Source organism: Globicephala melas, chromosome 12 (assembly GCF_963455315.2).
Source record: "Globicephala melas chromosome 12, mGloMel1.2, whole genome shotgun sequence".
Classification (NCBI taxonomy): Eukaryota; Metazoa; Chordata; class Mammalia; order Artiodactyla; family Delphinidae; genus Globicephala; species Globicephala melas.
Genome location: NC_083325.1, coordinates 37,811,507 through 37,826,437, shown reverse-complemented (window position 1 = coordinate 37,826,437; position 14,931 = coordinate 37,811,507). Strand labels below are relative to the sequence as shown.

At 36.8% G+C, this 14,931-nt stretch overlaps 1 protein-coding gene across 2 annotated transcripts in view; it reads left to right on the top strand.

Annotated features, from left to right (window-relative positions):
- COMMD1 (copper metabolism domain containing 1) overlaps window positions 1-14,931 on the top strand; it is a 148,339-nt gene that overhangs the window by 126,172 nt on the left and 7,236 nt on the right. The window contains exon 3 of one of the 2 annotated variants that reach the window (XM_030877341.2): window positions 7,789-7,934. The exons of the other annotated variant lie outside the window; for it this stretch is intronic. Within the exon in view, the coding sequence (XP_030733201.1) occupies window positions 7,789-7,934 (146 nt within the window). The remainder of the gene's footprint in view (window positions 1-7,788; window positions 7,935-14,931) is intronic. 2 annotated transcript variants of the gene reach the window in all.

Here is a 14,931-nt window from a genome sequence, read left to right as displayed (position 1 = left end):
AGCTAGCCATACATATTTAATTTGGTTTAAGATGGGAAAAATATCCATTGTTCCAATTTTGTAATAAAATTACAAAATTTTGGGGCTTCCCTGGTGGCTCAGTGGTTGAGAGTCCGCCTGCCGATGCAGGGGACACGGGTTCGTGCCCCGGTCCGGGAAGATTCCACATGCGGCGGAGCGGCTGGGCCCGTGAGCCATGGCCACTGGGCCTGCGCGTCCAGAGCCTGTGCTCCACAACGGGAGAGGCCACAACAGTGAGAGGCCTGTGTACCGCAAAAAAATAAATAAATAAATAAAATAACAAAAATTTTTAACTTTGTTAGGTATACTTGTTAGAGTTAATATTATAAAATAGTGAATTTTTAAAATTGACATATAATTGACATATAACATGTAAATTTACAGGTATAACATGTTGATTTGTTATGTTTATATATTGTAATATGATTACCATTGTAGTGCTAATTAGCACCTCTATCACATCACATAATTATCATTTCTTTTTAGTAGTTGGAATAATTGTCTCTTTGCAAGCTGTATTTCCTCTCCTCTCCCCTTCCCTTCCCTTCCTTTCCCTTCCCTTCCCTTCCCTTTCCTTTTCCTTCCTAAGCCAGTGCTCTTGTAGAATGTCTCACCTTCTAGATATCTTACTGTTGATACTTCCTTATGTGTCATTTACCTTGTTCTTTTTGTTCCTGTGTTCCTGTAAAATGATAATTAAGTCTAGAAATTTGATTAGATTTAGACTGGATATTTTTGTCAAGTTCATAGGTGAGTTTTTAAACAGAAATTTTTCTCAAAGGGAGGAATGAGGGACGATTTTTAGGGTGTAGAGTGTTGTGGAGGGAAAGGTGCAGCCAGAAAGGAGGGAGTGACAGAATAGTCCCAGGTACTGGAGACAAAGAGGTTTTTAGTTTTCATGAAGCCATTCCTATCTGTTGTTCATTCATTAGTGGACACATTGCCCTCAAAGTATTCAGTTTGATTGGCTACTGAAATTCTGACTTTTAAAATTTAATTAAATATCTCTTTATTCTCTCCTAAATAAAGCAAAATTTAAAACTTGAATGATTTCTGGATTTGTTTTGTTTTTCTTTATAGGATCAGCTCTAAACACAGCTTCCATTGTCATAAGTCAGGAGAGCAGGTAGCTTATGCAGTGACCTCCTAATTCATTATTAAAATATTCAGTTTTATGACACCTCAGAAAGGCTCATTTTATCTTTTTTGTAACTAGTTGAAAATATACCACTATCAGTTGTTTTCTAAATGGTTTTCTTTTCTTTAGATGGCAGCCATTATTTTTATATGCATGTCTTGTCTGACTAGTATTCTTTTAAGTGTTCTGCATAGGCTCTATAATTGTTGTAACTGGCCTAAATCTGTAATAGATCAGATAAGCGAAAACTTATATCTAAAGTATTTTTAAAATTTTTATAGCCTTATCCAAGCACAGACTTTAGGCAAACCTGAAGTAGGAAAAATGACATCAGAATAATCCCACTGATCATTGATAATTAAGGCCTTTGGTCTGTGCAGTTCAGAAAACTACAAGAACATTATCTCATAACTCTCAAATGTTCTCTGAAGTAGGAAGGCAATTACTATTACCCTAATTTACAGATGTCTTTAAAAGGTTAGAGAGCTGTTCCACGTGGAGCTAAAGGCAAAAGTAGGGATGAATTGTAAAAACTTTCTTAGTCTTTCTAGACCACTCTGAGTCCACAGTTGTTCTTTTCAGAGGTATAAAGATTATTATAATGTAGTTTGAAATTTTTTCTAGTCAAAAAATAAAAGGCTGAAATGAAAATTTTAATCTGGTCTGGTTAGTGCATTTCATACTCAACCAAACATTTCTGGGATGCTTAATAAATAGTTAAGGATGGTCCCTCTTATCAAAAATATTTAAGACATTACAAAGAACAATGGACACATCGTCATTTATTATTTATCACCTAAATGTTTTCAGTGTGAATAACATTTTGTTCTTAAACGTTCTCCAGGGCTAGATAGTATATCTAGCATCGAAAACCTATTTGGGGTGATTATTAATATTATTAACTTTTGAATAAAGAAATTTCTACATGTGAATGTGTGTTATTCTTACTTTAAACATATTTCTGTCACTTATTTCCTGTTTCAGTTAATGGCATCACCATCCTACTTACATACCAGGCTGGAAGTATTAGTGATCTTCATTACTTTTCTCTCCCTTACCTCCAATCCATTTGGTTACCTAGTCCTGTATGTCTACAGTTTTTTGTGTACCCATCTATCCATTTATTCCCATGGGCACTGCCTGAGATGACGCCCTCTTCACCTGATCTCTAATCTTTTGCATCTCTAGTATTTCACACTGCTTCCTGAAATATACGCCTGACCATTTCACTCCTCTTGAATGGCTTTCATTCCTAATGGAATTAGGCATTAAGTCCTAATGCCTTACTATGAAATCTCATCATGGCTGTATCCCATCCTGACTCTTCTTCCATCAGACTTGACTTTAAAACTTTATACAGAAACTCTGCACTATTTTTGTACTTTTGCTGTTCCTTCTACTTCGAAATATCCCTGTTTCTTCCTGTAGAAATCCTAAACACATGCCATTTTCTTCATGAATCTCTTTAATTCTTCCAGTCAGATTTAATATCCCTCTTGTATATACATTCGTAATACCTGGGCTAAACCTTTTTCTTTTACATCCTTGACATTTTATTTTGAATTGTAGTTCATTGTGTATATACATTTCTTTCGTACGATCATGACTTCTTGTCAGTGGAGACTATATAGAACACAGTCACACCTTAATAACTTTGCATGTAGTAGTAGTCTTAGCTTTCAGCTTTTACTGGAATTTTATAATTGATTGAGCAAGTCAGTTTCATAAATTGATTCATCTTCCTACTACAACTAAAAAAATGACTAGAAAGAATAATTTTGTTTCATAGGTGGTAAAAACTCAGGAAAAAGTTGCTATCTTCGGATGTGTTTCCTGAAATCAGCAATGTAGATAGAAATGGATTCTTCTATTGTCTGTAGTAAACTATTCTAAACATTTAAAAATTTTAAAGTATGTGTTCTACCTGTATTCTTTCCTATGAAACTGTTGTAGGACATTAATAAAGGCTGACAGAATTCAAAACTTCCCTTAGTTTGTTCCATTCTTCTAGCCTTCCCACCAGCTGCTCTTTATAATTTAGAAGTGCCTGCTCTGTGTCAGGCGCAATTCTAGGTGCTAGAGATACAGCTGTAAACAAACGTAGTTTGTTTTCTAGTTTCCGGAAACAGTCATGTAAAGAAAGCAAATATATACAGTATAGCAGATTAAGAATTGTACAAAATACTAAGAAATACAGAAAATCTATTTCTATATGATTGTCAGAGTCTGGGCTAAATTGCTTGCTTTGAGTTTAAATATCTATTTAAATCCTTGCTTGTCTATCACATTCCTTGCCTATGCTAATTTTGTTTAGGGTTTGTATTGAATATTTTAGGTTCCAAATTACATAGCAATATATAAATATTAAACCTAAATAGAACTTATTAAACTTAGATATAATTTTGAAGTAAATGTTATTCATGCTAAATAATATATAAGTTCTTAGAAAATCATAAAAATCAAATTTTTTAAATTTTAATAATTTTTCAGCATTAGGGGATTATATTTAAATACTAATTTAAAAAACTTTAGAAAATGAACCATCATTTTTCACTTGTGTGAAACTAAGTTTTTTTTACATATATGGTAGTTTGCTTAAATCAGGGTATACACAGGCATCATATTTAGTCAAATGAACAATTTATTTCCATCGGGTACCAGTTAATCTTACATGTTTGCTAATCTTAAATGACTATCACATCACTTGGCTTTAAAAGTTCTCTGTGCTCTCCCTAGGGTAGCTTATTTTCTGCTCTTCCCAAGCTATAGCAAAAAATGTCTATCATTGTCTGTGCTACCCTGCCAACTGACCTAAGAGAAACTCCTTTCCCTATAGTCCTTGCTACGTGAGTAGTAAACCATGCCAGCTTTTTATCCCTACCCACTGATCCCCAGTTAATTAGATCAGAGGGAACCCTGAACAATGATTGCCCATCCATAGTCTAAACAGGTATTTGTGACATGGTTTGGTGTAACCGGCTCTGCTCAGGCAGAGCCTATGGTTTTGGGTTGAGATAGATTCTTTTCAGGATTTTCAACTTATTGATGTAGGGAAGCTGCCAGATGGTGATGAGCATTGTAGCTGAGAGGTCACATAGAGCTTACATTAGAGTAGTAATTATGTGGATCATGTGTATATTGCAGAATTGGTTTTCTGGGAAGAAGAGACTAGAACTAAGGTGTTGGGGGGGTGGTTGGGGGGTGCACATGTGTCTGTGTGCGAGTTTGCATGTATGTGAGCGAGAATAATAACGGTTCCTGATGGTTTCATAAGCCCTGAAAGGCCCAACCTGGCCTCCTCACTGTCCTACAGACCTACCATGCTCATTCCCAACTCTGCATTTGCCTAAGTTAGTCTCCCTATTTTTGGTCTTTCTTGAATAGTACCACCAGGTTAGTGTTCCTTAAAATCTCCTGATAATGATATTTATCGGGCCAAAAATCATTAATGGTTTCTGTATTACCTTTGTGATAAAGTTTAAGTTCCTTAGTTATGTATATACGATCTTTTTAACTCTGCTTTCTAAGATGTTTTGTCTAAAAGAACAAAGCCCATTTAGTTTGGTATTTTAGTATAACAGGTCATGGTGAAAGTCCATAGCTCTATTCTTTTGGTCATTTGTCTCTAGGAACTTTACTGAGAATATCAGTTAGACTGAGAGCCCCATAGTCATTTGTTGCAGAAGAAAAGAGAAATGGCTCTCTGGTTGAAACATGAGCTGCCAGAGGCATGTCTCTACATTTTGAATGTAGGTGAATAGTGGTGCATTCAGGGGCTGCTGCCCCTGGTGGAAGAATTTTATGAGTCCAGCCTTCCCTATCCAGCTTCTTGCCGGTTGACAGGCAGTCTGTCTGATGCTTAACCTGACAATGTTGCCAAACTGTCCAGTAACCCTTTCTTTGAGTTTTAAATTCTAAATGTTTTTATTGATCAGAAAGAAATAGCCCTTTAGAGATCATTTAAGTTTTGCTTTGAAAGCCCTGACCACCACAGTGCCAACAGAATTGACTTATAGTGTGGTTGGTTAAACTGGCATTCATTTGGGAATTTTTCAGAACTCCCAAGTTTTATGGGTCAGCATTCAGCCTTATCCTCTAATTTGAAAAAGATGTGAAGAATAGCAACATATAACTCTTGGCAAGATACAAAATGCAATGATTTCCCCTCCTTATCATGGCCTTTATCTTTTAAAGGTTATCTATTAAAATCTTAACTCTTTACTCTAGAATTCAAGGTCTCTCACAATTTTTTCCCATCTGCATTCCATTCCTTCTCTAAAGGAATTCTCTTTTTTAGCTAAGCAAGTCTATCCATTCTCCTTCCTCCCCACAACATGCCAGACATATTTCTCCCTCAGTGTCTTTGCACATAACGTTTGCCTAGCCTTAAATATCCTCTCTCCTATCTTTAGCTTGCAAGGCCCAGCATAATATTTACTTCCTCAAATCAAAATAATATAAATTATATATCAGCATCAATAAATACTTTAAAAATAAATGACTCCTCTTTTCACTGACAGAAGGTATATGCACTGTGAATTTATAGTTATCCTAGGTGACTGAGCATTTTGCAAATAAAAATTTCAGGGGTGTCACACAAAAATGAAGTTTCTAGAATTTTTTGAAATAACAAAGATTGGTCAACACCGGGCCCACTTTTCTACAAATAAGAGGTTGGAGCTGAGAAATTATTATCCCTTTAAATGATACTTGTATTCACCACTTTAATCCCACCACTCCTTACTCTCTCCCCATATTGCCCCAGCCTGCTTTGGGTCTCTACTTGGCCCTCTGCCCCATAGGCAATTGAATTTAAGATGATGGCTATGGAGATACCCAAGGAAAATGAAAGGATAGTCTTCTAAGAAGAAAGGAGAGATTATCAAGGTCTTTGATAGTCTCTGTCTTAACAGCTAGGAAGGTCACTTCATATTTATCTCCTACCTCCTAATTGACAATAATCAGCGAAAATAACTCAGAAAGTAAGGATATTTAATCATGGGAAAGTTACCAAGAAATGAAATACCTTTCAGAAAGTAATGTTCTGACCTTAGCTCAGAATAGGGAGTAATCACTAAGAAGGCTGTCTGAGGGGGCTTCCCTGGTGGCGCAGTGGTTGAGAATCTGCCTGCTAATGCAGGGGACACGGGTTCGAGCCCTGGTCTGGGAGGATCCCATATGCCACGGAGCAACTAGGCCCATGAGCCACAACTACTGAGCCTGCGTGTCTGGAGCGTGTGCTCCGCAAAAAGAGAGGCCGCGATAGTGAGAGGCCCGTGCACCGCGATGAAGAGCGGCCCTCGCTTGCCACAACTAGAGAAAGCCCTCGCACAGAAACGAAGACCCAACACAGCAAAAATAAATAAACTTTTTATTAAAAAAAAAAGAAGAAGGCTGTCTGAGACTTGACATCACTTTTAGGATCCATTTGCTCCAAAGGGTGAGCCCTTTGGGACAATAGAATGGAAGCAAAGCTTTCAAAACAGCTAATATACCGGAGGTAGGGATTCATTTTGGCCTTAAATGTAGTTACTGTCCCTTTTCTCATCTGCCTTCCTATAAACATTTTGATTAGGCAATAATAGTTGGTATTTGTCCAATGTTTTAAATAAGTTCTTTTATTATGTTGCCTCATTTAAATTTCCTAAAACCCCTACAAAGTGGGATACAATGGATGAAGAACGTCAGGCTCCGGGAGTTTAACTGAATTACCTAAGTTCACATGAATATTAAGTGATAGAATTGGAAGTAGATCCTAGATCTTGAGATTTCTGGTCTTGTGCTCTGTAATTTTATACTGTCTGGGTCTTCATTATCTTCCTATGAATGATCTCATCCTGCTTTTGTATGTGTTACCAAAGGACGGGGCAATGACGCTAAGTCCGTAGCAAGGAGACAGTGATGTGAGAAATGAATTTTACTGAGACAGCCTCTTATAATTTATTCAGTCTTCTTTACCTCCTTGAGTAAACTACCTGGAAAGTGGCTAACGGTTTTCTCAGAACGTCAAAAGTCTTTTTCTTTTTTCTTTTTTTTGACCATACCACACGGCTCGTAGGATCTTAATTCCCTGACCAGGGATTGAACCCAGGCCCTTGTTAGTGAAAGCACAGAGTCCTAACCACTAGACCCCCAGGGAATTCCTGAATGTCAGAAGTCTTGATCTACATGTCTACTGTAGATCAAAAATATTGATCTACATGATCTAGTGAAATTGCCTTTTAAATTGTTTTAATTTATGGCCTTTTTTTCCTGTTAGAATGTTAGCTTCTCAAGGGCAGAGACTCCACCTTGCTTACCACTGAATCCTCAGTGTTTAGAACTATACCTAGCAGATATAAGACCGTCAATAAGTATCTCATGCCTAATTCACTGACTTAGTGTTTTAATGTCTTTACATTGAGAACCTGCTGCCCCCAGTCAAATGTTGGTTGTTTTTCTGAAATCCACTTTTTCCTTTAGGTCTGACATGGGTGGTCAGCCCTGTGAAGGAGTGTGGACATTGACCTAGAGCAGCTTGGAGTTGAAACAATTATGTTTATGTGATAAAAGTCTCTGAGTCACATGGCAAATAGGTTTATCTTTGTATACCTTTTCTCTCAATGCTGCTTGTATTTGATCCTTTGTAGCCATCAATACTTTCAAGCCCCTTCAGTTCAGAAGTGTCCTGTGTTGTCTGTCTATACCATGAAGTGGGAGAGGTTGGGAAGCATTGCTTTATTGGATTACAAGCAAAGTCTAAGATTCTGGACTTCAGCAAGAGGTCTTCTACATGGTAAGAGTTTTGTGATAATGCAGGCGAGGGAAATACACAGACATGTTTGTAACAGAGCATCAGCAAGTCTGCTATTTCCAAGAACAGAAAGCACAAAAATCCAGATTCTGAAAGGTTAAAGAAGGGCTTACTGTTTAGTCCTGAGACTTTGCCAGTTTCTTCATGGTTGAGCCTAGCCTTTTCTAATTCCTAATATTTGAATCCATTGGGTGGTCTTGTTTAATAAAGACTACTATTAAGAAGGGAAGAGAGGGCAAATAGTGTGCCTGATCCTTGCAGGGAGAAAAAAAGTATGTTAAGTAACACTGTACTTGGGGCTTGTCGTAGCCTGAAGCAGTTGGTGCTGTTTCCCAATGTGAGCTCTTTTTTGTTTCACCAGGACAATGTTAGGTCCCAGGAGTCTTTCACGTGACTGTTTGTCACTATTAAGAGCCAAGTGCTTGTTCTGAAGAAAACAGAGCTGTAGTTAAAGTGTTCAGGAGAACTCCTTTTGAAGTGTCAGGGGACAGGATGTGTGTAACAGGGTAGGAAGAGAGGCTAACATTTATTGAGAGTCTGTTTCACACAAGACAGTGCTGGGTACTTGCATATGTGCTATCTTATTTAATCTTTATAACAGTCCTATAAGATTAATACTATTTTTCCATTTTCTAGATTTGGAAACCAAAACTTAAGAAAATTAGATGACTTTCCCAATGTTACACAGCTTTTAATAGTGAAGCCATATCTAAATCTGAATTGTCTTAACTCTCAAACCAATGATTTTTTCCCCTTCATGATATTGCTTTGGATTCCATGTATGATGATGGAGAAGTCTCATTTCTTGATCTTCCTATAGAGGGAGAGGGAAACAGTATAAAATAGTGGAATTTACATGCATTTACATATTCCTTTCTAACCTTAACTTACAAAATGTTTTAAATATACTGAACTTTTAAACATAATACTGAGTAAGGTCTTAATGGGTGATGCAGTGGAGTGGCTGAGAAGTACTTTTCTCCCTAAATTTAAAGATGTTTGCAAAAGTATATATTACTTTCTGGAAATTTCCAATTATGAGCCATTAGGTCCTAAAGAACAGAGGTTAATAGTGACCTTCAGGGTATAGCATCATCAGTGTCATATGTTTAGACTTAACTCCGGTTGAGAATTCCCATTTCTAAAACAGTTCATTTTAATCTAAGTATTTCTTGAAGGCATCCTCAGACTTAGGGCCTCTGTCCTATAAATGACAGAATTACTGGAAGTTCTGTCTTAAAGTTCATACTATATATTTTTACTCTTCATTGATGAAAATAAAGACTTCGCATTAAAATTTTCTTTTGAGACTTCCCTGGCGGTCCAGTGGTTAGACTTCACGCTTCCACTGCAGGGGCCGTGGATTTGATCCCTGGTCGGGGAGCTAAGATCCCACATGCCATGCGGTACCGTCAAAAGAAAATAGATAAATAAAATAAAATTTTATTTTATCTTTTCATACTACAGATGTAAACCCTCATTTCGGCACAATAATAAGAACCTAATTTTCCGTTTGCTTTGCTAGAGGCCCCTCCTCACAGGTTGAAATGTGGGGCACAGAAATTTACTTGTTTGTTTCATTTTATTTTTCTTCCCCCTAGGGATCATTTGACTTTCATTTGAAGTTCTAATTGACATAGGGGGAAAAACAGAAAAATGGTGAAATATTTGAGATAGTAACATAGAAAAATACCAATTAAATTCGATTCCAAATCTCAAAAGTGGATTTGTATTTCTGTACTTTGAAGAATTGGTTCAGCTACTATAATCTTTTTTTGTTGTTTTGTTTTAATCTCTGACATAGAGTGATTTAACATAAATAGAATAATTTTATCGGTGTCTTCTAAGAGAAGGTGGGGAGAATGAGATTATTGTACTAAAACAATAGATTGGAAATGCTCTGCACACAAGCTCCCTTGCCCTCTTGCTATGGGCAAGGGAATTACGGAAATGAAGTAAGAATGGTATGTTAACTGTGGGCTTCCAGATTTTTCAGTGTTATTATTGAAGATTAAAATTTGACTATAAGAAAATTGCTTGATTTGGCTGTTCTCTTTTTTCTTAGAACTGACAGTAATGAGTTGACAGGAAGGGATAGGCTTTGCACCTGAGCTCCTGACCCTCCTTTTAGTCACGGTATTCATTAGCACTCCCCTAAACAAGTTCACATTCTTGGCAGCTCTAACCTGGAGTCAATAGAGATGCTGCTTAATCAACCAATATTATTTTAATGTTGCTGGGGTATGAGATACTGTGGTAAAATCAGAGAATGTAAGATACAGTTTACCCCACCCCATCTGTGTTAAGTTGCCTTGGATGCATTATCTCATTAATTCTTCACAGCAACCCTATCCCTTAAATCTGTTAAAAATCATCATTTTACAGATTAGGAATTTAAAACTTAGCCAGCCACACAGCTACAAATAGTGAAGTTTTAATTTAGATTTGGATTTAGGCTTGTATGACTTCAGAACCCATGTTCACTAATCACTGGGGGTAGGAACTAGGGAATAGATAGGCATTTGCACGTATATAGAATCTCATTATGAGGAAACATCAGACAAACCCAAGTTACCATTCTGTAAAATAACTAACATATTCTTCAAAAATGTCAAGATCAAGAAACACAAGACAGGTTGACTGAGAAACTATTCTAGATTAAAGGAGACTAAAGATGCATGACATCTAAATGCAATCAATGTGTGATTGTGGGTTTGATTTGGAAGCAGGAAAAAAAAACTTCATAAAGGACATTACTGAGGTATTTGATAAAATTTGAATGTAGACTGGGTTAGATAGTAGTGTTTATCAATATTATATAACCGTGACTATATACGAAAATGTCTTGTCTTTAGGAAATATACACTAAAATTTTTAGGATAAAAGGGCATGACATTCCCTATTTACTCTCACGTGGTTGTGAGAGAGAGGGAATGACAAAGAAAATGTGGCAAAGTATAAATAATTGAATAAATGGTGAATCTGGGGAAAGAGTATAGGAGTCATATTTTTGTCATTTTTTTGTATACTTGAAATGATGTAATGAAAATTTTTAAATGCCTTATATTCTATAAATGTGGCTAAAATTCTTCAGAAACCTTCAAAACACAACTGGGGCCAGGAGATGAGGACCATATTCTATTCATGCTTCCTCCATTGGCAAAGAACTTGCCAAACCAAGTTGAGGAGGTAAACATAGACTGTTATTTTGAAGAGGAAACATAAGTCATACTGTCAAGATGTTTTTCTTATATCTCCTTTGGGGACATACCTCTCTTTTCTTCAAAATAGTTCATTGTTTTTGCTGATATTTTTGTCCCATTTCTTTGGCCCCTCTTAGATAGTTCATATTTCTGACTTACTGACATAATCTTGGATAGAGTGCTAAATATGTTCTTTTTAACAAAAGAATAAACTACAAAGTAGAGTAAACACTATTTTTACTAATTATTTATGTTCGTTTATTTTTATCTTTAACAGTGTATATGCCGTCTACATTCTCTCAGTTTTAGGTGGTTTTTAGTCAAGCCTTGATTACATATGAGTGAACTATGCTGTTTCGGGCATTATCAGGGGCACGCTTTTCCTTCAGCCCACCCAGTCCTGTTTACCCTTGCCTTGGCCAGAGAACAGATGTGGGCAAAATATGAAGGATGTTAAAGGTTTAAACTCATAATTTAATATATTTTTCTCTTTTTCCCAATACTTTTTCATTCGCTTTCCTTTTTAAAAAAATTGAGATGTGACATATAACATTATATCAGTTTCAGATGTACAACATAATGATTTGTTATTTTTATATATTGCAAAATGATCATATTTATCTTTTTGTTTTCCGAAAGGGCTTTTAAATGCTGATGTGATTTTTTTCAAGATGAATAATTTGGTGTTCCTGGGTTAGATAACAAGGCAGAACTGGGAATTCCTTCTGATTATAGATGGAAAGAACTCCAGGGTTAAGCAGGTATTTTGGTTCTACTGGCTGTGATCTGGGAGAAGGAGTCTCCGTCAAGGAGGTCCACACATTAGTCAATAGAACAACAAAAGCAAATGTCACCTCCCACTTCTGGTGATCGGGACAAGTAACTATATATACTGTTGAATCCTCCCTCCCTCCCCCTGCTGCCACACACACACAGAAAGAGAGAAGGACTAAAAGGCCATCTTGCTTCAGAATAAGAACTCAGTCTCTTTATAATATGTCTCTGCATAGTAACTTTGGGTTATCGTACTATCAACACTAGCTTTCCTTTGAGTCTGTTAAAGTTAACTTAATCATAGATCATAGACTAACTTTCACATGTGGGTACTTAGTGACTATAAATAATGGTGTTTATGTTATTATATATGAATGTGAGTCAGGATTGTGAAATGGTTAAGTGCTTTGACTCTGAAGCCAGACAGACCTGGGTTTAAAACTGGCTCTGCCACTTATTACCTGTGTGGCCTTAAACAAGTTGCTCATCTTTCCTTATCTGTAAAATGGGATAAAATTCTCCTCATCAATGTGAAATAATACATGTAAAGCACTTAGTGTTATGCCTGGCATTTTTATATCTTTGATAAATGTTAGCCATTGTTAGTTATCATTGCTATTAATATTATTATCATTAGTGTAATATCAGTATCCGCTTACATTTGCTAATGTCTTCAGATTTATCACACTTTTCCCATAATCTCTCCTACTCCTGCCTTCCAGGCTGACTTCTTTTTAATTGAGACATTTCATTTTTTAGGTGTTTCATTTTCCCCCAGGGTTCAGAGATGATCCTTGTATCCCCCTCAATCTCTTCTATTCCCTCCACTACTTCCAAAGCCTGCTGAATGAATGGTGACAAAGTAAGAAATTCTCTTTCTTCGCCAGTTAGGACCTGACTACCTGTTCTGTCTTTTGCAAAGGGCTGAACTTTTAATCCTAGTTTCTAGAACTGTGGGCAATATTAAGCAAATGAGGCCTTACTTTCTTTTCCTCCATAAATTGGATCAGAAGTATATCAAAACCCATAAAATCCATTGCATTATCTGACAAAGTCTTCCTGCTGAATATAGCTAAAAAGATGTGATTTTGGGTCAGATGGACAAAGTCTGTCACTTCTACAGTTGTTCGAAGTACCTTACCTTTGGCTTGGTCTCTACTTAGTTACAGGGTCGTTCTAAGGATCAGATGAGGTAGGTCATGCATGTGAAAGGGCTTTCTAAACTGTAAAACACCATGTTAATATGACGGATGATTATTGTGTATGAACAAAGGCCCCAGCAACCTATGTGATGCCAGAATTCAACCCTAGACAATAAAGATGCAATCTCCTCTCTTTCTGCCACCTCCAGAAGTTTTCAGTAAGCTATTTGAGCTAGAGAGGCTAGTGACTAACTTCATGCAGTGACCACAAATCCTTTCTTCTTCCCTCATCCCCATATTCTCTTACAGAATGTTACGCCAGATTCTGAGTCAGTCTTCAGAGCTGGACTTTGGGATACAGCGTGGCAAGCAAGGTACTTAATAGGATCTAGGAGTGAGGATTAGGAAAGATTTCTTTTGTGCCATTTTCCAACCCCCTTCCTGGCAGCCCCTATTGATTAAATGACATTTCAAAGTCGAGTTCAGTAAGGATGAGGCCAGATATGGCTTCTGCCAAACTGGGCTGGCAGATCTGAGCAGTCAGCAGATAGCTTGTGTGTGTGTGTGTGTGTGTTTCTTGTTTCTGGATTATTAGAAATTCTTTTCTGTACGATATGAACAGCAAACCTAGACTCGTGTGAGATCATCATCATCATCATCATAACCGCACTTAGGGGATGCCTGATAACACAGTACACTCCAAGCACTGGGGATTATTATGAACTGAATTGTGTCCCCCACAAATTCAAATGTTAAAATGAAGGTTCCAACGTCCAGTGCCTCAGAGTGTTACTGTATTTGGAGTTAGTTGGAAATCCGACAAAATTAATCCCCATTCTCCACAACATTGCCAAAAAAAAAAAAAAAAATTCATCTGAAACTTCTTCTCCCTAAATCAGCGTTTTCTGAATTCAAAAGTCCTCTTATCCTTAGTCATTTCAACCTTTGCCCTCCTTACATAAAGAAGGGCCAAGGGAAATGCTGCTTTATAACTATGCCTATTTCTGCTTAATTGTACTATCATGAATGACTTAAAAGGAACCACATTGAGAAAGCTGGGAATAGATAGATGGTGCTATTGGCAGAGCAATGGCATTGGCCTCTAATTAGACGTCCTCTAGTTGTCCTCTAGTTGTCTTCTTCCCCTGCCAAGGATTTTGTCATTCATTGCCACACTCTTGTCTTTTTATTGGACATATTAAGGTGTTTCCCCCATTTTAATCTCTAGGTTATCAAGAACCCCTTAGAAAGCAAGTGCCATTGCATACTTTGTTCCTGCCTAACTAATGGTATTGCCTGAATGAGCTACTCTGGATAAGGTGGGGTTTTTTGTTTGTTTTTGTTTTTTAATCTTCTCTGTTCCTTTCATGTAAATATATTTTAGTTTGTTTGTCAAAGTTGTTTGCAAATGAGTTTGCTCTGGAATGTACCTCATCAGGAATGATGAGGGGCCCCAATGTGAACTTCAAACTAAAATTAGCAACACTCCTTCTCATGTGCTAAAGAGTTTTGTCATTTGGTTTCTCTAAAATTTAAGTGAAATTTCTCCTTCCTTCAGCGTGATTTGCCTTTTCAGCTGTCTAGCAGTTGTTGCTCTGATTCTTTGTCCATTGTCACGTGGAAACTAGTTCTACTTAGCCAAAATTCTGTATTATTTCCTAAAGATCAAACCACAGCACCTAAAACTAGTTTTTTACCCAAATATTTTTCAGCCACAGTTTTTCAAAATACAGAAAATCTTAACAGCTGAATATTAAATCCAGCTGAAAATGAAAAGTTGTAAAATGAAGTAGAGCACAATATTTTGTAGAAATCAGCCAATGATCTAATTGTATTGAGCTTTTAGTGTTTACATAACTT